Below are 23,991 nucleotides of genomic sequence, written 5' to 3' on the forward strand. Positions count from 1 at the left end.
ATAATTTTCCATGAGAGTAAGAAATTGATATGGGAATTTAAAAACAATGCCTCTTTAAATGGAAGGTAAAGTTTTTTTCTTCGTAAAAAATATGGGAACATTTATCAAAAAATGTATATATGACCAATATAAATGATGGTTTCTGTGTATAAACCTGGTAATTTGCTTATATATCTTTTCTTGCACTTTCACGTAAGAATAGAAAATCACAAAGCCATTTTATGTCAATCCTACTACAGTTAAGATTGTGTTTATCTACAGTTAGTTAATAAGGGGAATGAAAGGGAGTGGCTGAATTTGAGAAATATTTAAAAGATGGAATTGCTATGACTTGGTATATCAGTCGATTTTGATCGTGGTAACGCTCAATGCAAACCATCTCAAAATCTCAATGGCTCACAACAGCAAATTTGTTGTCCGTGGTATGTTAATTGTGAGTCAGCCGCAGTTCTGATACTCTGAGGCTCTGCTCCTGGTTGCAGGTGGGTGGTGGGTCTGCTCCATGAGTCATCTTTTCATTCTGGACTATGCAGACTGGGTCTGCTCGACATTAGGTAATAGAAGCTGAAAGAGTAACTGTTATCTGGTACACACCAGTTAGAAATAAAAGGAAAAATAAAAAGCCTCCATAGGAATACAGGCCAAAAAGCATAAAGTTCATTCCTGGTTGAAGCATTTCTCCAGAGTCCGATTTTCCAGCTTCAACTCATTCTTCATTCACTAACACAGCTTCAGACAGTGTACTAGGTTTGGGGGATATAAATGTGACAAAATATACAGTCTCTGCCTTCCAGGTCCTCACAGTCCTAAGGCACTACTGTCGAAAACAATTTTAAAACCTAATGTGTCAAAAAAGATCTGCACTGGCATTACAGGCAAACCTTGCACAGGCAATAACTGCTAAAAATGGGGCCATTGAGGAAGACTTTATCCAAGGTTTAGAGAGGCAGCTTAAGAAAGATTTGGAGCTTGTCCACTTGCCTTACACATAAAGTAGAGCTCAGCAAGAAGCAAGAGAAATAGAACAAGCCCTTTGGAGACTGTGGTAGAGAGGAAAGGACCAGAGTCAACCGCTGAGCCCTGGGATGTTTCTGCATTTCCCAGAGCTTGAATAGAAGCACCAACCACAACACCAGGTCCCTCGGAAATATTTGGTGGTGAGAGCCTTTGGCTCATGTGGACAGTTCTCCTTTCACTCTGAGTCCTCCCTGGGTAGCCGCCAGTGTCGATGAGGAGTGGTGGAGAGAGATTGAGTCCAAGGTGCCAGTTCTGTGTAAGCCTCTCCTCAGCACCACAGAAGTCCTCAAGGGAGCTCAGGACCCATCAGAACAGAGAGAATATTGAATATAAAAAATTTTGGATTAAGAAAAAACTTTCACAAATATTTTTGACACCTAAAACTTTTGGTGGAGGAATGATGAATTCTACCTTAATGGTTTGATGTTGGAGTCAAATATACTTAGATTAATATTCCATCATTGCCATTTACTAGCTAGGTCACATCAAACAATTTGCTTAACCCACGTCTGTAATAGTTCCCTAATTAGTAGAATGGGGCTTATATTGCTTATGCCATGGGGATGTCTCGAGGATACATTGAGATTGTATATGTAAACCAGATTATGTTTCAATCTATTTAGAAGATTCCCTGAAGCTCAATCTGCTACTCCCATTTCTCCTCAACAGGCCCATAGCAAAAGGCCCAGCCCAGCTGAGTTCCTATCTAGAAAAATCCAAGAATACATCACCATCATCAGGCCACATCCATCCTAAGTAAAAAATGCCCAGAATATATGAGTACATTGCTCTGTGACAAGAGTTATGTGAAGAAGTAGAACAACTATACAAAATCTAATAATTAGTCACCTTGCACCTGTTTAAACAACTGGTCTACAAAGTATCCAATTAGATCAAATAAAAATATATAGGTATTTTTGATATGGCAAACTTGATAAATTATTAATACAAATACAACTAATGGTGCCATCAACTCTTCTAAATACCTTATATAGATCAATTCATTTAATCCTCACAATAACACTGGGAGGTATTTAACATTATTCCCATTTTCCAGATGAGAAAACTGAGACACAGAAAAGTTAATTAATCTTCCCAAGATCACACAGCTAGTAAGTGACGGAGCCATGCTTCTAATCAAGGCAGTGTGGCACCAGAATGGACACACTTAGCTACCATGGACTACTGTTTCTCTCAGATGGTGTAAACTTTGCTCTGAGAGGTCAGCAGACTAGCAGCATCAATATCACCCAGGAGCTTGTTAGAAATGCAGAATTTCAAGCCCTGCTGAATCATAGTCTGTACTCTAACAAGATCCCCAGGTGATCTGCATCAAAATTTGAGATGTAAAAGTGGTATGGTAAAAACCCCAGATCATTGTGTTAATTTTTGAGAATAAATATGCATACAAACTAAGTGGATCCAAGAGAGAAACATATATACTTACCTATTTTAATCACTTTGAGTTTTATGAATATTTTAACATATACTTTCCTAGTACACAGCTGTGGATATTCACTTTCTCAGCTCAACTATTGAGATATTTTTATTCCCTTAATTTAAATCTGTAATGTGGATGCTGGGGATATCTTGTGTTTTTATTCTCTTAACACTGCCCAGGGAAATTTGTTCTACTCCTTTTTATCCAAGACTGAGAAATTATTACATATTCTCATTCCACGGGAAACACCTCTTGTTTTAATCAATTTATTCAAGCCAATTAGTAGCTTTACATAATACTAAAATTCTTAAAATGACTACAGTGCAGAGGGCTGGAGCTTAATTTTGAGATCAAAGATTTAATTTCCTTGGATGTTAACAGGCACTATAAATTAATTAACTGGTCTGTGTTCCTGATTAATTCATCAAAGCAACTCTCTCTGTCTGTTTTATATGACTAACTATCTCTTTAGTGATTTAAACCCCTGACTATATTGCAATTTCATATACAATCCATTCCAGAAATAGTCTACACTTTACTTCATCCATAGAATGAAGCTCATCCCATCATTTATATAATTCCTTACTAGTTTTATATTATTTGATAAAAGATATATTCATCTTAGAGGATAATTTAGAATAATCCAGTGAGGGACAAAGTAGGTAAAATTATCCCCATGTAATAGAGGAGAAAATCTATCTAAGATCACAGAATAGATATGGATAGACAACAGTTAGAAGTCAATTTCCTTTTTTTAAATTTCTTTATTTCAAAATATTACCCGGTACAAATAGTTTTGGTATTTTGGCTAAATGAATTGCTTTTATAATGCTTGAGTCATAGTTATAAGAGTATCCATCACCGAGATACTGTTCGTTGTACCCATTAGGTAGGTTTTCACCTGTCCCTCCCTCTCTCTTCCCTCAGGCTGATTTCCATTGAATTTTACTTCCCTCTATGTACATGTGTGCTCATCAGTTAGTTTCAGTTTAGTAGTGAGTACATGCCTGATCCTGTCAGGGAAACATAAAGAGGCCGAAAAGGAAAATGATGAGATGGGACAAAGAATGAAATGTGCATGTTGATGAAATGGAAAAAACTGGAACAGAAGTAACTAGAAATTAAAGAGATCAACACTACATTCACTGGTAGGAGTTACTGAGATTTAGGCCTCTGTGTGTGTGTGTGTGTGTGTGTGTGTGTGTGTAGGGAGTGTTCATATTGCAGGCCCCATTCATGCAGGAGCAGGAAAAAAGATAATGTAACCAACATTTAGGGAAGAGGAACAGCAAAGTATGAAAAGCTACTATTGTAACTTAGTGTATAGACTTGAGTGACCTAGGGTGTCACATTATGTAATGCCAAAAAACGAGAGCGCAGGACTGACTTACTGGCGTGGCTGATGCAGAGGAAGAGAAGTTGATAATAATCCGTATTATTTATGAGTAATATTTACTGAATACTAGATATTTGCATTTCTAGATTTTTTTTGACTGTTAAAATATTCGATTCACTGAGGCTGCTCCTCCCAAAACACCTGCAGAGAACAGGTCTGCTGCCTTGACACTGGGTGCTTTAAGCTCGGCAGCACCACTGGGGTAGGCTGTAGGTGCTCAGTGCACAGGAGTAGGCGGTTGAGTCCAAGGCCGGGAGAACTAAAGGTGGAGGAAGCTCTGCCTCCCTATGAGCAAAGAAATCTTTTAATCTTCTTTCTTCTTTTTTACGCCAATTTAAATTTATTACAAATAGGATATTGGCAGTCCTTTCTGGAGTTTTGCTCGTACCGGTCAAGCATGAAAGGAAATGGGAATAGGAATTTTGACCTCTCTCCCCCATTTGGCATGCAGAGATCAAGGACTTTGTTCCCTGTTGATGGGCAAGACTGTATGACAGACAAGTTTGGAATTACTATAGAATTTACATCCTTTTATAGCTTTCTCTCAGGGAACCCTAGATAACCCACAGTGAGCATGACTGGGTGCCTTATCTCTTAGCCTGTTGGGAAAGTCTGACAGCTTCTGTGATCACACCTGGTTTGAAGCTGCAAGAGGTGAGCAGAGGACCACAGGGTCTTCTCCTTTTGTCCTGGCTAAATATCCAAACTTAAGACGTTTTACATTTTGGAACTGTTGAGATCTGATGCTTCAAGAAACAGGATTATGTGTGTGATTGTAAAGACAATCTGTGACAAGCTCTACTCTTTGCCCAATAATCATTCCCACAAACCAATTTAACTTAAATTGTGTCACTAAGGTCTGTGAGTAGAAACACAAATGTGGCCCTCCTGGGGAGATTCATAAATATTAAAAATATTATCCAATGTACAGTAAACAATTTCTGTTAGATGTGTATTCCAAGTAGAAGGATGCTGTTTTTCAGGTTTACAAGGCCGTGAGAATTTTTTGCGAGGCTAAGAACTCTTTCTAATCACCAAGCAGCCAACCCACTCTGGGTCTCACTAATTCTTAGAGAGTTGTCAAAAACCAATAACCCGATCCTGTTGCTCTAGGACCCATAGACCTTTTCCTTCTCTCCTGGAAAAGCCACATTCTCCTTACTTTTTCTTACCAAAACCCCTCTTCCACCTCTACTATCTCTATAAACCCTATACAATCCTGAGTAAAATTACATTTCCAAAGCAAGCTTCCGAAACAAAAAGACCTTGTAGGCAAACACAGCTTTCTGTCTTGTCAGGCATCAGCACTTACATGTTGAAACACAGAGACAACAGCTGCTTGAAAAGAGGTGAGAAGAAAGGAGAAACACAATGAGAAATAAAATATAAATTAAATGGTAAAATAGTGGCAAACTATATTTATGTATATATAGGTATGCATGTATACCTATATATATATTATATACACACCCATATATAGTATATATAGGTATAATTAGGTGTGTATATATCTATACACACACACATATACATTTCTATTATATCAAGTTTAATAATTTTTTAACATACAGTAATGTTAAAGTGATATTTTATAAAGTTTTCTTTTCATTTATATTTTTTCATTTTTGTTTTAAGTTTCATTCATTTTCATTTTCTCTTTTTCTGATTATTTCAATGAATGAGCAGTTCATCTAATTTTTTCATGATTCAATTTTTTAAAAATTACTCATTGATTCTACTTTTTCTTTTTTCTCATTAAATTATACTTACATTTATCAATGCCATTTTCACACTTTCCTTAGATTGATTTTTTCTTCTAATTTCTTGAATTTCATGCTTACTTATTTTATTCATTTTTAATTGCTAATGAAAGTGATGTTGCATGATGGATTTTAACATCGTCACAATTATCATTATTATTACCTGGTAACTAGGCCAAGGAAGCACATCCCAGACAGTCTTTCTTGTCGAAAACAGAGAATAAGCATTCTGTCCTTGGGAAAGTGTTTTCGTGTGTATTTTCTTCAACTGGCTTCCAAGGATGACATCTTTTCCTTTCTGTCATGGGGCTGCCACATGGGAGCAGCTTCATCTGTCACTCTCGTGCCTCTCAGAGCACAGAGCAGCAGCATGTCTCTGCTTCACCCTGGGAAGGCTCAGGTTGCTGCACCTTCTGTCTGGAACAATTGAAATTATTCATGGCATTTGTCACAAGACTCTCGTATCCTTGAATCAGAAAGCCTGGTCATTGGCGGGGATGCTGTGAGTCCCAGACTACATTTTCGTTACTTGCTCAGCTGGCTGTAAGATCCTGGGCTGCTGTGAGAGACTGCGGGGTCTGAGCGCTGTCTCCAGGACTAGGGAAGGGCCATGGCGTAGAGGTACAGTGGGGGCCTGGCTTCCCGCTCACACTAGAATGGAAAACACTGGGATCCTGGGACTTGTCCTCAATGGAGTCTGTGATCCCAGATGACATACCCTACAACCTGGCACTGATTAGGGAAAGGATAAGGAGAGGAAGACTTAGCCCTTTAGGGAATTCTTCATTCAACACAGAAGTGCTTCAGAGAGTCACCTACTGAAGAAGGGACATCTGGAAAAAGCACAGAAAATTCCGGCGATATCCACAGATCTCCAGTGCCCAATACATACAGTCTTTTCTCAGGACCTCATGTGTTCTCTGTTGTGCCCTGCAGGGAGTTAGCTGCGCTCCCGGCAAAAAATCCGGTCCCTTAGGCAGGGGTTGTCGCAAAGGATAAGGAAATAATAAAATAGAGAAATAAAAGAATACACAGAGATAAAAGTACAGTTTTATAGATTTATGAAAAAAGAGGGGGTACTCGGGGGACCCCATAGTATTCCCGTAAAACTGTGAGGCCAAGAATAAAGTTTCACATGGGTATTTATAGGTACAGTGATCGGTTGCCAGGGGTAACAGATTTACGTAATAACAGGTAGTTCGTTTTAGGTTAAAAGTCTTCCAAAAGGCTTGTATAGATCCCTTAATTTACTCTATCTATGTGAACAAATGGTTACAAAATCTTTCAAAGACAAACTTCTAAGTTCTAAGATAAAGCTATCACTTAACAGAAGGGTTAAACAGAGATACAGTGGCTCCATATTTCTTTATCTAGTTATTGCAGATGGAGACAGGTAATCAGAAGTCAAGCAGGAACTGTCCCTTGGGCTAAGTGCTTTTAGCCATAGGTGTCTGTCTGTCAGGCAGGCACTCTTTGGTCAGCTCTCATCCCGTGGCTCCATGCAAACCTGCTTTGTTGTTCAAAGCAGGGGAAAACCACAAGTTTGAGACTGCAGCGTCACCTTGGAAAGCACCTGCTACTGACCTTTGAGATGCCCTCCTGAGGGGAGGCAGCTTTTGATATGCAAACTATTATGTTCACATATTCCTTCAGGGCAAAGCCCTGCAAAACTCCTGAAATCATTTCTGTCTCTAATATAGCAATATTAATTTATGGAGCAATATTTCTATGGAGCAACAGTACCTATAGCCACAGAGCCCAGAAATAAGGACATTTATGGGTGTCCAGTCTCTGGTATATTTTTTTGCCTAGTATTTCCTACTCAGCTGTCTATCCCATTCTGATGTTTACTTCTATCCCTGAGTTTTTCTACAGAGTTCCTTCTGGCCTGGCCCCATCAATCTGTCTGCGGTAACATGTGGTACATACACATCAATTCTTTTCTAATTCCATATTGAGATCTGCCAGGAAAGAGCCTGCTGCTGAAGACGGTGACAGTGAGAGAGAGAGGAGAGTCATGAGAAGCGGTTGCAGACTCAGGGCTTCACAAAAGGAAGCTCACACAGCACAGGAGTAAACTGCCAGCGTCCCTCTGCATTTACGTACAGTCTCGCCTGCTGGAAAATGGAAAAATCTAGCTGACAGTCCTCATCTCCTCTCTTACCAACTGGCTTAAACAACAGTCTTGAGCATAAAAAGAAAACTTTCCACACAGTTTGCATAGCAATAGAAGGAAAGATATTGTGACCCCAGTATATAATCAGGGCTGTGTCAGCACAGAAGAGAAATGATCTTCCATTTCATCAGTACAAGGAGAAGGAGCTGCAAAGAAAGTAACATTTATAACCTTGTAGAGAGACCAGACCTTGTAGTGGACCAGATCTAGGGCAACAAATCAATTGAAGGTTAGAGGATGTTGTGCCAGGTTCTTTTATCAGGTCTGCAGCCTCCATGTTAAGCAGGCATCAGGGACTACATTTATCCGTGTGATTGAATATCTGAAGAGATAATATGTGCTCGGTGGTTTCAAAGCGCTTTCCCTGCTTTCTCTCTTTCCCTATACTTTTCTTCTATTCTTCCCATCCTTTACTCACAATATATGTATACAACAGAATACATCAGTAATGCAATAAATTGAAAATACTTGGCTTAAAGGATTTAAGGGATTTAAAACATTTTTTTTATTTCAATAGATTTAGGGGGTACAAGTTGAATTCTGTTACATGTAGATATTGAATAGTGGTGAAGTCTGGGCTTTTAGTGTACCCTTCACTTGAACAGTGTACATTGTAGCCAGCAGGTAATTTCTCATCCCTCATCCCCCTCCTACTCTGACAGCTTTTAAGTCTCCAGTGTCTGTTGATACCACTCTGTGTGTCCTTGCGTAGCCATAGCTTAGCTCCCATTTACAAGTGAGAACATGCTAGCTAGGGATTAAACTCAGTTTACTCTCCACAATGTACTAGATATGTGATTATGAGTAAAAATTATTTGTTTTCTCAGCCTCCATATGAGCTAAATATCTTTTATTATTTGATCATTGAAGCAACTTTTAATGAGATGATGATGATGATGATGATGATGATGATCCCTGTGTACAGAGGATAAAACTGGAATTTAAAATGTTATTAACTTTCCTACTATAATTCAATTGATGATGGCATTGAGAGTTGGACACATGTCTATTCAATGCATAAACGTACTGTCTTAAATGACTTATTGTATTGTTTTACCTAGCAAGAATCACTTCTACTTTCCATGTTATTGTAATTAAATTATCTAATATATGCAAAAATCTCACATAATGCATGCTGCATAGTGAACACACAACCAGAGAAGCACCAACACAAAAGTTGAAGAGAATAGGCAGTGCAGGAAAGTGATAAACAATCTGAGCTGGCCATAGTAAATATTTTCTATGAGATGGAGCTCATAGGACTGATTTTTCTTTTTTCTTTTTAGCTTCTATATTAAAATTGATTTTTAAAAGTTAGTAGACTTTAATTTTAGAGCAGTTGTTGGTTTACAGAAAAATTGAGCTGAAAGTACAAAGAGTTCTCATATACTTTCTCTATACTTGCCCACAAAAAATTGATTGTTATACTCTCACAGATCAAATAGAATATAGAACAGCTGATTTTTTCTTTCATTATGTCCTATAATGCTTCTGACAATTAAATGAGATGTCAGCATGTTATTATATTGTTATATTGAGATGTATTTAGTGAAAACTAAAGAGAAAGGCGGGCACATTGCACTGGGAAGGGCTATGCACTCCTCACATTCCACTCTATTCTGAGTTCATGGGCTTATCATATGCTACTCCCAGCTAGTTCCCAGTCTTGGTTTACTCTACCAGCTTTACCATTTGTTCACAGGCTTGAGTCACTGCATGACTTGAATATTTTTCTGCTTGTCCCTTCAAAGGATAAGGGAAAGCATGGTGACACATAGTTCCATTTAACAATTAGTGATGTCTCATCTTGTGTGAAAATATGTAGATGTATTATAAGGTAACCTATAATGTTCTAGTATAATTCATGATGTGTATAATATTAATAGCATTTATTTTGTGGCAGATAATTTTTTTAAAACTGTGATAATTTTTTTAAAAAGATGAAGGAACAAGGTTCTCCTGTACCTCTTCTGAGATCATCACTATAATAGGAAAGCTCATAACCAGGACTTAGGCATATGATGTGAATAGAATTGATCTCAATTTAATCTTTGAGCATAGGAGAGAAATTTAAATTACAAGAAGCTTATCATTTTTCAGCTGGGTACCTGGTACAGTAGCAGTAGAAAATACTCTTGTTTGCCTGAACTCAAAAAAGAGTTTCCTGGATTGCTGGGATTTTTTTTTTTTTCGATATAGGACATCATTACCAGGGACACACTCAAAGAAGGAATGAGATTGATTTGAGACTTTTTTCTTCTTCTAGTGTAAATATTTACTGTTATAAATTTTCTTCTAAGCACCATTTATGTGCTTTCTGCTGTTGTTGAATGAGTGTTCATAAATATCGATAAAGTCAAATTGGTTGATAATGTCGGGTAGGTCTGCTGTGTCTTTGCTGATTTCCTAGCTACTTATTCTATTACTTACCAAACACGAAGGGTTAAAGTCCCCAAGTGTAATTGTGGTTTTTGTCTATTTTTCTTTGAGTTCTAACAGTTTTAGCTTCGAGTATTTGGAAGCTCTGTTGTCATTTGCAAACACATTTAACATTCTGTTCTCTTAGAGAATTAATCCTCTTATAATTATCCAATATCCCTCTATATTTCTGTAATATTTCTTTTTCTGAAGTCTCATGTGTCTGACATTAACATAGCCGTTCCAGATTTTTTTTGATTAGTGTTTTTATGGATACTTTTCCTATTATTTTAATTTTAATCTATCTATACCATTATATGTATTTAAAGTAGGTGTTATGTAGACAGTATGTGGATGAATCTTTTTAAAAGAAGAATCCATGCTGATAATCTGTCTTTAAATTTGTGTTTAGACCATTTAAATTTAATATAATTATTGATATAGTTAGGTTTAAGTTTACCATTTTATTATTTATTACCCATTTGTACCCTCTGTTTTTGTTCCTCAATATTCTATCATAATTTATCTATTTGCTTTTTGCCTATTTCTTTTTGTAACATGTTTTTAGTGCTTTCTCTAAGGATTGCATTATCCCTGTTACTTAATCTTTCACAGTCTGTTTAGATTTATTTCATTGCTTCAAGAAAAATACAGAAATCTCACAATTTTGTAGGTTACTTTATCCTCACTCACCTTTTTATGTTATAGTGGTCAGATGTCTTTGATCTTCAGACTTTGAAAACCCCAACAGACGATGTTATAACAATTGATTTCAGTAGTCACAGGCATTTTAAATTAATTAAGAAGAGAAATTATTGTGAATAATGCTGTAATTAAGGTGGAAATGCAGCTATCTGTTTGAAATTTCGATTTAATTCTGTTGGATGTATACCCAGAAGTAGGATTGCAGGATCATATGGTAGTTCTATTATAGTTTTAATTTTTGGAGGTAACTCCATAAAGTTTTTCTATAGCAGCTGCACCATTTTACATTCCCACAATAGTGTACAGGGTTCCAATTTTGTCACAGCTTCACCAACACTTGTTATATATATTCTTATAATGGCCCTCTTAACATTCGTGAGGTGAGATCTCACTGTGGTTTTGATTTGCATTTTCCTAATGATTAGTAATATTGAGCATCTTTTCATATACCTGTTGGCTATTTCTATGTCTTCTTTGGCGAAACGTCTATTCACGTCCTTTGCCCATTTTTTTAATTGTTTTTTTTTTTTACTACTGAGTTTTAGGAGTTCCTTACATATTTTGGATATTAGCTCCTTATCAGATGTATGGTTTGCAAATATTTTCTCCCTTTCTGTAAGTTCCTCCTTTGCTGTGCAGAAGGTTTTTAGTTTGATGCAATTCCAACTGTCTATTTTTGCCTTTGTTGCCTGTGCTTTTGGTATCATATCCAAGAAACCATCGCCAAGACCAATGTCACAAAACTTTTCCTCTATATGTTCATCTAGTAGTTTTACACTTTCAGTATTATATTTAAGTCTTTAATTCATTTTTAGTCAATTTTTGTGTATGGTGTAAGATAGAGGTCCAATTTAATTCTTCTAAATGTGTTATTCATGATAGCCAAGATATGGAAGCAACTGAAAAGCTTAGTGGCAGATAAGTGAAATAAAAAAAAGTGATATATTCATAAATCAATATTATTCAGTCTTGAAAAAGAAGAACATCCTGCCATTTGTGACAACATGGATGATCGTGGAGGATATTATGCTAACTGAAATAAGTCAGGCACAAAAGGACAAATACTGCATGATTCCATTTATGTGAAATATATAAAATAGTCAAATTCATAGAAGTAGAAAATAAAATGGTGGTTTCCAGGGATTAGACGGAGGGAGAAATGTGGAGTTGTCGTTCAGTGGTTATAAAGTTTTAGTTACGTAAGAATAAGTTCTAAGTTCTTCTGTATAATACAGTGCCTATTGTTAACAAGTGTATAGTATTGTGTACTTAAAATTTTGCTAAGAAATTCTTGCTGTTCCTAATAAAAAACATCTGCCAAGAGGGTAGATCTCATATTAAGTGTTCCTATAACATCAGCAATAGCAGTAACAACAACAACAGCAACAAAAAATAAAGAGGCATAAGGAAACTTTTACAGGTGATGGATATGTCTATTACCTTGATTGTAATAATGGTTTCAAGTATGTATGCATATGTCCAAACTCATTGAATTATATATATTAAATATGTACAGTTTCTTATATATCAATTATACCTCAACCAAGCTGTTCTGAAAAGAGAAAACTAGTTTTTTTGTATTTTGTCATATATTTACTATTTCTGTTGCTCTTCATTCCTGAAGTTCTAAATTTTCCTCTGGTATCCATTCCTCAGTCTGAAGAACTCTCTGCAGGATTTCTTTCACAGGAGATCTGCTAACAGTGAATTCTCCCAGTTTTCCTTCATTTCAGAATGTCTTTTTTTTACTATAATTTCTCTGGGATATTTTCACTGGCTGTAGAATTTAGGGTTGGCAGAGTTATTTTCTGTTGGTATTTTAAAAATGCAATGTAAGATATTAATAGGTAATGTATTCTTATAGGCCAGTATGAGGTGTTTGATTTTACTCTGAGAGAAATGGAAAGTTATTATTTCAAGGATTTGAGCAGGAGAGCTACCTGATCTATGTTTTAGAAATCTCATTGGCTGCTGTATTAAGAATGCACTGTGGAAGGGCAAGCAGGGAGATCATTTAGAAAGCTCTCACAGTAATTCATTTGAGAAATGAGGATGGCTTGACCAGGGAGGCAGCAGTGATCAGATTGTGGGTCAATTTTTAAGATAGGGCCAACTAGATTTCTTGATGGATTAGATGTGAACAGTGAGAGACAAAATATGAGTCAAAGATAAATCTGAGGTTATGGCCAGAGATTCTGAAAGAATGGAGTTGCTATCAATTGAAAAACAAAAGGTAGTAGAAGCAGCATATCAGAGGTGAGGGGGGAAAGAGCAGGAGTCCTACATTGGTCACACTAAATTATTAACAGAATCCTGACCCTCTGGAATGTAGTATCTGCAGGCAAAAGGAGAACATCCACAGAAGTCTCTCTGTTCTAGGTCTTGTGTGACATGACCTTGTAGTAAAAGAAGGAATGTGTTGAGGTTCCTGTTTCTTCTCAGGAGCCAAGCACTCCCCATGTCTCTGCTCTTCCATCCTCTTTGCTTTCATTACATGAGAGACCTTTCTACAAACAGGGCAGGCTGTGCCGAGTCTCTGAAAAACCCAGTGTCTCAGGAGGTTTGTGTTCAGCTCCCCCTGCAGCTCCAGGCACTGTGTCACTCACAGCACAGAAATACTGGGCAGAGTCGCTTAAACGGGCTGAGTGTTTCTTCAGGTGGAAGGAGCTTTCATTCTTCCTCAGTTCAGCCTCGAAACCTTTCATGCCTTTAACCAAGGTGTCCCCTGATGTGTACTTGAGGAGAAACTGGAGGCTTTGGCCAGGGTATCGGATGTACCAGAAGAGATAAGAGGTAACTACTCCTCCGGAATAGGTGCACCTCAGCTTCAGAGGGTCTCCTTCAGAGACAGTGACGTGGACGTCCGGCTGGGCCACTGACTGGGCTCCTGTTCTTCCTGCAACATCAATGCTGGGTCAGTGAGACCAGAACAGACCTACCTGTAATGAGACAGACAGCGCCTCTATTTAAATTCCAACTGGAACAATATTCCTTCTATGGAGGCAGGAACAGGGTTACAATATTACTTACTTAGTGTGTAGAGCATTCCAAGCAGTAGAATGGTTACTGAGAGCATGGCTAGGCAGTGAGTGAAGCTGAGAGCTCTGTTCTGGAAGATCTTCCTGAGCAGGAAGGAACGTGCCAGAGGATGCCGAGTCCTTGTAATGGAGAAAATGTGAGATTCAAAAGCTCCCCGTTTAGGCAAGGCCTAGAGACTCTTAGTAAGAGATACTCTTCCTCAACAACTGCTCTGGTGTGGATACTGCTCAGAATGTGCACCTCAGTGAGCTGCCAGGGAAAGAAGCTCAGGAGTGACACAGACCTTTTCTTAGCAGCCGTTTCCAGCCTATTCAACATCGCCCTCTGGAGGTCAAATATACAAACAGATTGAGTCTTAACAGGTTTTATGCTCCATCTCCAGGCTCCTATATAGGTTTGAATTTCTTAGCACCATAATCTGGTGAGTGCTTTCAGGGGTCTGCCTATTAAGAAACTGTTTTAATATTATGAACTAGAAAATATTATTTAATCCTATGAACTACATAGTATTATCGTCCTCATTTTATAAATGAGGAAACTGAAGCATGGAAGAAAAGATGTAATCTGCCCAAGATCACAGTAAGTGACAGAACTGGAGTTTGTCTCAACAGTATGATTCAAGAATCCACATTATTAACCACTGGCAACTATTGCACACTATGAACTACAGCCCTTTAGAGTAGATGTTATCTTTACTTAACAAATGGGAAACTCTTTATGAAGTTAAATAATTTGTCCAAGGACACACAAAGATTGGAATCTAATTCTTTTTCACCCCGAGCTCAGTTTCTCACCTACTATCTCGTCTGTCATACGTTATTACTCTGTAAGAGTAGACGAAATTTCATCAGACAAATGCTTAGAGCACCATTCAGAAGAGAATAGTGACTAAAAAAAATCCTCGAGGAACCCAAACCCTGAAGGGAAGAATAGTGGAAAAAGCACCAAAGAAACCTCAAAGGGTAGTCTGGAGAGGTGAGTGGCAAATCGGAAATAGCAGGTGTTCTTAAAAAGAAAGGAAAAGGAGTTTTAAATGAATGGCCAACAGAGTGAATGCTGAAGAAACGTCTAGTAAGATGATGACCTTTCAGTGTCTATTGATTTTTTATTGAAACATAATAGTCGTATATATTTATGGGGTGCATGCGATATTTTGATACATGCATACAATGTGTAATGGTCAAATCAGGGTAACTGGGTTACCCATCACCTCAAACATTTATCATTTCTTTGTGGTAAGAACATTCCAAACCTTCTAGTTATTTTAAAATATGCAATAAATTATTGATAACTGTAGTCATTCTATTGTGTTATTGAACTATGGATTTTTTTTTAACAGCACAGGGATCATGATTTGGGTCTTTTTATCAGAAGATTAACTGCAGTGAGATAAGTCATCAGGAAGAGAAAATTTGAATGTAGAAATTTCTTTCTAGAGATTTCTGTATCATCTGAAGGGGAGGAAAGAGACATGGTGTTAACTGGATGAGGATGTTGAAGTGGTAATGGTAGTGCAATTAAAATTAGGGTATATTTACATGCTTTTGGAAAGAATCTATAAACAATAGATCAATGTTCTGAGGAGACAGACAGGATTGGAATATGGATTACAGGTAGAAGGACCAAATTTTGATAGGAGAAAGGACAGTTATTTCCCATTTTATTGGGAATAAAGTAGGAAAGGATTGATTTAGATTTAAGTAATTCTTTGGGATATAAAGGCAGAAATTTGAAACACCTATTATTTTCTAATGGAATATTTTTTGTTCTTATAAATGGAAATTAAGTGTCTCCCAAGGGAGGTTCTTGGTCAGGAAGTCTGAGGTGTGTGAGAAGTTTTGAAATAGCCTCCTGTAGGAAAGGCAATGGGAGATAATGACAGAGAAAGAAGAACACTGTCCTGGCAAAACTTTGGGCCTACTTAGCGTTGAAGAGAACGTGTTTCAGTGATGCCAGTCTGCGCGCCTGTGTGATTAGCCTGAATGAACCCTCCTTATCAGATATGCATTACAAGAAGGACGATATTGATCCATGATTGGGAATTAATAAGATCACTGCTATGACACGGAATTGAGATAAGAATAATGAGGCTAATGACTAAAGATTGTAAGTGATGAGCCATGGAGTTTAAGTGTTATAGGTAAGAAAATAAAAGATAAGAAGCCTGTGAGAAAAAAGTGACAATAAAGGGGTTAAGGGACTAAATGATCATACATAATCAAAGAACAAGTGCAGCGAGAGTAACTCTGTGAGAATCTAAGGATGGGAAGTTGGATTGGATGTAAGACTGGATCTAAGATTTCAGAGGTGATGCAGCATCTAAATTGAGAATTAGCATAGAATCTTTCTAGAGTTAATGGTTAAAGGGGGTTTGAACTAATGGTCCTTAAAGTTGATGAGTTTGGACTTCTCTCTGAATGGTCCATATGGACGTTTAAGTCACATGGTGTTCAGCTTACGGTGGAATCTTCTGAGCTGTGTCAAACCCCTCACTGGGTGAAGAGGAGTGTTTGCTGTTTATGAAGGTGACAGTGAAAAAAGGAATTGGGAAAAGTATGACAAAAGGCATGGGCCTCAAGGGTGCAAAGATAACAGCCTAGACTGTGCCGGGGGACAAAGAGTAGCTGCTCCTACCTCTAAACCTGAGGTGCTTTAGGTCGGGGAGAATAAGAAACACAGGAGAAAGAAAACTACTCTGCTGAGTCTCAGATAAGGCATGTGGAAGGAATTTTCAGAGGGGCTATAAAATGTTAGTTTTTGATAGAATGGGAATTTAGAGGCCAAGTGGAAAGGTTTTCATGGGAAGATAAAAGTCAGTTTAGGAAATAAAAGGACAAAGTCAAATCCCCTCATGAATAATGCCTCCCTGGATGGAGTCAATCACGTAGACGGAAAGTGCTTCCAAGGGGTCCTAGAGCAGGGGAACACAGCTGCAATAAAGCTCATCAGCGCTCAGGTCTCTGCAGGTGTTGTAAATATCAGTAAATTATGGGCAATCCAGAAGGATTCAACTCTCATACGGTACGCAAGAAAGTCTGCATGTGTTTCTATTTGTAGATAGAACCACTAGAGAAAAAGATCTCTATCCATGCGGCACAGAGCACACCTGAAACACTATCCCCAAGCCTGGCTATTACTGCATTCGTTGCGTGGAAATAATTGCCTGGGTCTCTGCAATGGAGGCCATGAGAATGGGAGGCTTTGGGATGTTTATTTGGGCTAATAGTGAATCTTCTTTCTTGTGTTCATGTCAATTGATAACTTAGTATTTTTTTTTCTTTTTTTTTTTTTTTGGAAATAGCGTCTCGCTTTGTTGCCTGGGCTAGCGTGCCGTGGTGTCAGCCTAGCTCACTGCAACCTCAAACTCCTGGGCTCAAGCAATCCTCCTGCCTCAGCCTCCCAGGTAGCTGGGACTACAGACATGTGCTACCATGGCCAGCTAATTTTTCTGCGTATTTTTAGTTGTCCAGCTAATGTCTTTCTATTTTTAGTAGAGATGGGGTCTCACTCTTGCTCAGGCTGGTCTCAAACTCCTGACCTTGAGCGATCCTCCCGTCTTGGCCTCCCAGAGTGCTAGGATTACAGGTGTGAGCCACTGCACCCAGCAGGTAACTTAGTATTGATCCTTCCACTTTTTTTCTGAACATTAGCCCTTGTTTCCTTATCTAAACATGGAACCTAAAGACAATTATTCCAAAGCTGTTTCATAAATGCCATCAATCCACGTGTTCCTCTTTCTCTTTTCTATTTTATCAGCCTGCCACATCCAAAGACTGGATGAATTCCCCTTACCTGGTATTATGGCAAACTGGACTCACCCTAGATTCCACGATAAGGTCAATTATGGCAAAGATGTTGCCTAACCAATTTTATTGACCACGTGATATGCCACAATGCTATGGGAGCACTTTAATATTTAAGGCTATGACAAGCACTGCTTTTTGCCTACAGTTGGTGGATTTTATTTTTCCTTACTAACAGAATCCTGATATTCTTAGTTAGTAATGTTCCCAGGTAAAAATACATACCTTCTCCAGACTTTTGCAGCTCGAGTTGCCATGAACTCTCTTCTAAACAATAAAGTGTTAAGTATCATGAGCTATATATCATCATGTCCTATTCAATAGAATTTTCAACTCTTCTAATAATCCAAAGCATCCATAGCTAGGCAGGTAGGCTCCTTGGTACTACATATCAAGAGTCAAAAGTTCTACATTTGTAGCCAAGATAGAGGAAAACAGACCATTATCATATTTCTCATCTATCATCTTTTAATAGAGGACTAGAGGATACCTAAAATCTGAAGTCATGTTTGTTTAACAAATGTGTTCTTACTCAAATAGCCCAGAGACAAGAAAGGAAGACTAGTTTGAAAACACCTGAAATTTTAGTTTTAGTTCACAGATTACTTTGTAATTAATATGACGCCACTGTATTATTTTTAAGGTTTTATTGAAGTACATTATAGATATAAGAAAGTATAAATACATCATCAGTGTACAGTTTGATAAATATTCATAACTAATACATCCTTGAAACCAGCATCCAGATGAAGAAATAAAAAATTATTAGCATTTCAGAGCCCCCTTTATGAAATCTTCCAGTTGTTCTGTACTGTGGGTAACACTATCCTGACTTCTAACAGTATAGATTAATTATATCTTTTTGCATTTTGTACAAATGGCATGTTTATTGGTCATTTGACTATTTTCTTTTGTAAAGAGCCTGCTTAAGACTTTTGCCTTTCTTATGAGTTTGCTTGTTTTCTTATTGATTTGAAGGAGGTCTCTCTCTCTCTCTGTCTCTCTCTTTTTTAATCAAAGTGGGCCAATATCTACTGTTCACTGCCTATTTTTTTAACTCTCGAAACTTAATTTTCATGGTAATTTTAATATAGTCCAATTTTGATGTTTAGATATTTTTGTATCCTGTTTAAGAAATATTTAACACTAAGTAGTGAAAAACTTCTGTATTTTCTTCTAAAAGCTTTATATTTTATTCTTACATTCAGATCTGCGCTCTGTCTGAACTACTATTTGCATGTGATGTGAGGTAAAGGCCAGGATACATTTTTTCCTATATGACAATTTATTGAATGCCATTTATTGAACAAATCATCATTTGCCATTGGAAAACAGTGCAAATATTTTCCAATTTTGATTTTAAAACTACTTGAATATTAATTTTTTCACAAAGTTTATTAGCTGTCTCCATCATCGTCTTATGCTGTCTTCCATTTCAATCTTTTCTCTACTCTTAGAATTTACTATATCTTTAATAGTCACAGGTTATTTCATTCCATTGATGATGTCAGGTAGTTTTCTAAGCTTTTATTTTAAATACTAAAATAAATTATTTTCAGCAGTTTCCTCCTCTTTGAGCTCAGAATTTTTTTACCATGTTTCATATTTGTATATGTGTGTATGCTTCGTTTCTCACAAAATTCTCATCTCTTATTTACTTCTAGTGGTAAGTTAATTTGAATACCATTTAGTGTATAGGCCATTTCATGCCATTCTGATAGAACAAATTGGATATTCTCCTTACTGTAGACTCAGTCTCTCAAACATGTGAAACATTAGAATCCACAATATCACTACTAACAAGTCTCTTCCTGATTCAATCTATATATTTGTGGGAAGTAAAATTCAAAAGGTATATGCCCCCAGAGCTCAGAGTTCTTCACTCCTGTTAGTTTTCTTGTTGAATATCCTATTAAATGGATGTAGAAACAGGGTTACTCACAGAAAATCTCTAATGATAAAACTAGTATAAATAGTAAAACTGACAGTTATGTAAAAACTAGTCATTAATTTTGCAATTTATGAAGATAAATTTAGCAAAATATTTAAAGCAAAAAACATTCAGTGTAAGGAGACAGACACATGATTTTTTGATTGGTAGGTGATCATTTCTGCACAGGAATGAAAAAGACAGGAAGACAAGAAAAGACTTTATTTCCCCTTAATCCGTTCCCCACTTCGGACTAGGCAGGCACCGTTTCCTGGGGGCACAGCACGGCTTAATCATCATATGTGCCTTTGACACTGCCTTTATTGGCTCGTAGTTATGACGATGGGTTGATTGTGAGTGCCAATATTTTTTTTTTGTAAAGTTAGGAGAGCCTCTCCCTCCTTTTCGTGGTATTTTAACTAAATGCCATCTAACCTTTCTAAACATCTGGGGTCAACTACCTTGTGACAAACACGAACATATAAGAATTTTAATAGAGAAAGGAGGACTTTATACCACTTGACATGATTTATGAAGACTGTCACAGATAAAGAGAATTTTGAATGGGAATTAATTAATTGGAGTTTCACAGGGAAGAGCTTGACAAAATACATATAAACCTATTTCAAAAATAATAATAGGAGAGAAGAAAGGAAAAGAAAGAGGAAGGAAGGAAGAAAAGAAGGAGGGAAAAAGAAAAGAAGGAATTAATGAATAAATGAATGAATAAGGCTTTGGAATATTTCCCTTTCTACATTATGATATCCATGTGATATCCTTGGGCTCTTTCTTGTATTTTCATAGAGCATCTAACTCATGCCCCTAGTATTTTATTGTATTTGCCAGTAAAATTTTCAGTCATTTATTGAACAAATAAATATTTATTGAGTATCTACTATTTGCCAGGCACTGTCCTAGATACAGAGGATACTTCAGTGAACAAAACAGACAAAAATATAGGTTTTAGATTTTTGTGTTTTTAAATATAGGAGAGTAGAGGGTGGTGGTAACAAAAGGTGAACAAAAGAAAGTAGATTAAAAACTGTGAGAAAGAGGGAATGAGTATGACAAAATTGGCTGTAGGAATCTTGAAAAAGATGTGCCAACATTTGGAAACTGTCACCAGCATATCTCACTGTACTTTCTAAGATTTTGGGTATAGCTATCTTTCCCTTATCTCACTCACACTCGTAGAATCAAAGCAATTTCCACAGCATGATAATCATAGCAGTTTACATTAATCTGTACATATTATGCACCAGAAGAAATTCTTCAGTCTTCGTGAATATCCTGTAAAAACTTAAATGCCACTCAGATCAAGGATCAAAATCCTCTATTCTATTTTCTCTGCTTTATGTTCTAATTCCTTCTATATCCTTTCTACCTGAGAAATATATGGCTAATACAGAGCTGAGGGTGCTTTAAAATTCCTCCACAATCAGCAACACCATTTGGATATTTTGGGAAACTAGCACTATCTTTCTATAAGATTAAGGAACATTGATTTTCTCAACTCATAACTCGAAATTTTTACCCTAATGTCCCTGATATTTTTCTCTAAAATGTATATCTGGGATGGCTACCATGATCCATTCCACTGATGTTTCATTGGATTCATTATTTGGGGGTTTTCTCCTTACTACTGCTTCTCATACAGCAAGGTTAAACAATGTGTGTTCAGATTTTAGTGCTTGATAATCTCAGGTTTAAAAATAAATTTAAAAGTTGATGCTAACTTACTAAGGCTGTGAATATTAGCAAGTTTTTAAATCTCTTTGAGACTTAGCTTCCTAATCTATAACATAAGCTTCAATATAATTTTTACTTCACCAAATGGTAATGCAGATTAAAATATATAATTAGTATATTTAGGGATTTCCTAAAAAAGACATTGAACTTTGAAGTCCAAAAGGAAATAAATACCTGATAGATTTGAGTATGTAAAAATTGAAAGCTACATTAAAAATAAACAAAATAAAAGACAATATGTTAGAATAAAATATTCAAGCAAATGTAAAAGTATTATCTAAGATATGAAAAAATTCCTACAAAATAAAAAGAACCCAATAGAAAAATGTTCCAAACATTATGAACATATGTTCATAAACATATGACCAAAATAAATGACAAAATGCCAATACATATAGAAAAAACTGCTCAAAAAGCACTAGGAATCAGGGAAGTGCCTAAAGAAAAAGTATCTCTGGATTATTAAAATACAGACTGTTAGTAATTCTCAGTTTTTACAAGGATATAAAATGGATCCTTTCACTCACTGTTGGTTGGAGAATGATTACTACATTGTATGTATTATAATATATATATATATATAATGCATGTATTATAAGGATTATAGTTATACCATTTAGAGAACAAATTTTCACTTTCTTCAAAAATTCTGAAATTAAAAAAAATTTTAAAATGCACCTGTCCTTTGACATAGCAATTTTAGTTTCAGCAATCTCATTAAAATAGACACTTACATATACATACAAAGGTGAATCTATAAAGATGTACAACATAATATTCTTCATGACAGTGAGGAAATAGAAACAAATACACATCAATGAAAAAGTAATTTTGTGATGGGATGTTTCAAAGTACTAAATAGGCTCCAAAAAATACATAAATAAATAAATGAAGTGGACTTCTCTACTGATGTAGAAAGATTTCTAGGATACTTTATTAAATGAAAAATAAAAAAGTTGAAAAAATCAAATAAATCCAATGTACATGCCAAAACTGTGTGTATGTACCTATGTATGTAAATTTGTGTGTGGTTGCATAAAATTATATGCAAAGATACGTATAACTGAAATAAAACAGGCTGTCATGATAGACAAAATGTCAAAGCGTGTTCTCTGAGAAGGGTGGTGGGAGGAATGAGGAAATACAGCCAGGGCATTCAGTTTTGCTCTGCCTGAGTCTTTCATGATGAGATGGATTTCTGTGTTGCCTGGGGAATATCAAAAAATGATGAAAACTTTTTACAGATTCAAGACTTCAAGACAAAAAATAAATTAATATTCACTTAATTTTAGTTTCTTTCTGGAAAGAAAAACCTTTTTCGTCACCAATATGCATGCTCTAGACTAGCAATAAAGAACTTTTCAGATTTTTCTCACAGGAAGATCAATTTGTTTCTGCTTATTGGGACACTGTACTAGCATGCTGTCAGAGCTTGGATTTGCCCCTGGATCCTGACGAAAGAAGGCTTTGGGATGAGCAGAATTATTTTGATTTTCCTCACCCTTTTCATTGAGACTAACACACTGAAAAAATATTCCTTTTTGACAAGAAGAAGGATCATGACAAATTCTTAAACCTCTTCATTTTATTGCTATGCTAAGATCATGATTCTTAGTCCCCTCGTAATTGTTCTCAGCCACATCAACAAACGAAGTCCTTATTCCTTGTCTTTTCCAACCTTTCCTCTTTTCTCTGCCTCCCTGACTCCTGTTGATCTTTTGTTCTGAATGAATGCAGCCTACCCCTGCCCCAGCTTGGCAGCAGAAGATACTGCACAGGTGCAGCCCCATCTGTCCTGCTGTGCGACTCTCAGGATGCAGTAGTACATGCCAGCGTCTCTCAGGGTGACATGGGGCAGGGTCAAGGTACTGGACTTTCTGTCTGCTGTGATGGTCAAAGAGGCCATGTCATTGGTCACATTGTTTTTTAAACCGTTAATTATATACTGAGGACTCTGACTGGGATTTTGCCGGTACCAATGTATATACTCATTTCCACTGATGGTAGAATGGTTACAAGGCATGTTGACAGCTCCTCCTTCAGCACAATCCATGGAGTTCGGCTGGGTGGTCTTAGCGGCAATTATAGTCCCTAATGGGCCAAGAAAATCAGATTAGTTCCTGATGCCCAAATCAGTATAATTCTGTGGATCGAGGATGCAGTATTCCCATGACTCTTTTCTCTGGCCCAAGCAATATTCAAGTGCTGGTTAATTATAGAGACCAAAGATACATGCCAATAATCAGGGACTTCATAGGCTATATTTCATGGATTCTTGGCTCAATAAATCCAGAGATTTCTTACAGCTGGATACTGCCAAGGGCTCTTCTGGGATCACGGCTATGATCTATCCTGTCACGTAGAATTGCACACTTTCTAGACAAATGCACAGACCAGTTCTCAGTTATATTCCTAGCGTGCTGGATAAAGCATAGGGAGAGAAATCAAGACCAGATCACCTTTCATGGACTCTTGTCCTAAAAAGCCATCCCCCTGTAGATGCAGGACACTTACCCAAGGTCAGAAACACAGTTACTTCTGTCACCAGCCTCATACT

At 36.9% G+C, this 23,991-nt stretch overlaps 1 protein-coding gene across 1 annotated transcript; it reads right to left on the reverse strand.

The window, feature by feature from the left end:
• Positions 1 to 13,420: 13,420 nt before the first annotated feature.
• LOC105814157 lies at positions 13,421 to 23,988 on the reverse strand. The gene is made up of 3 exons (XM_012649073.1): positions 23,949 to 23,988; positions 23,177 to 23,525; positions 13,421 to 13,823 (listed from the first exon to the last, which is right to left on the reverse strand). Exons 1-3 carry the CDS (start codon positions 23,986 to 23,988, stop codon positions 13,421 to 13,423), a joined length of 792 nt encoding a protein of 263 aa, XP_012504527.1.
• Positions 23,989 to 23,991: the final 3 nt, after the last annotated feature.

Source organism: Propithecus coquereli, unplaced genomic scaffold (assembly GCF_000956105.1).
Source record: "Propithecus coquereli isolate 6110/MARCELLA unplaced genomic scaffold, Pcoq_1.0 Scaffold3, whole genome shotgun sequence".
NCBI lineage: Eukaryota > Metazoa > Chordata > Mammalia > Primates > Indriidae > Propithecus > Propithecus coquereli.

What these genes read in the sequence shown, in the direction of transcription:
- LOC105814157 (XM_012649073.1), bottom strand. Translation starts at nt 23,988, where the DNA reads ATGAGGCTGGTGACAGAAGTAACTGTGTTTCTGACCTTGG. An exon ending in AACTGTGTTTCTGACCTTGG is followed by an intron (nt 23,526 to 23,948) that starts GTAAGTGTCCTG and finishes TTGGCCCATTAG; the next exon opens with GGACTATAATTGCCGCTAAG. An exon ending in GCTGCCAAGCTGGGGCAGGG is followed by an intron (nt 13,824 to 23,176) that starts GTAGGCTGCATT and finishes TCACTGACCCAG; the next exon opens with CATTGATGTTGCAGGAAGAA.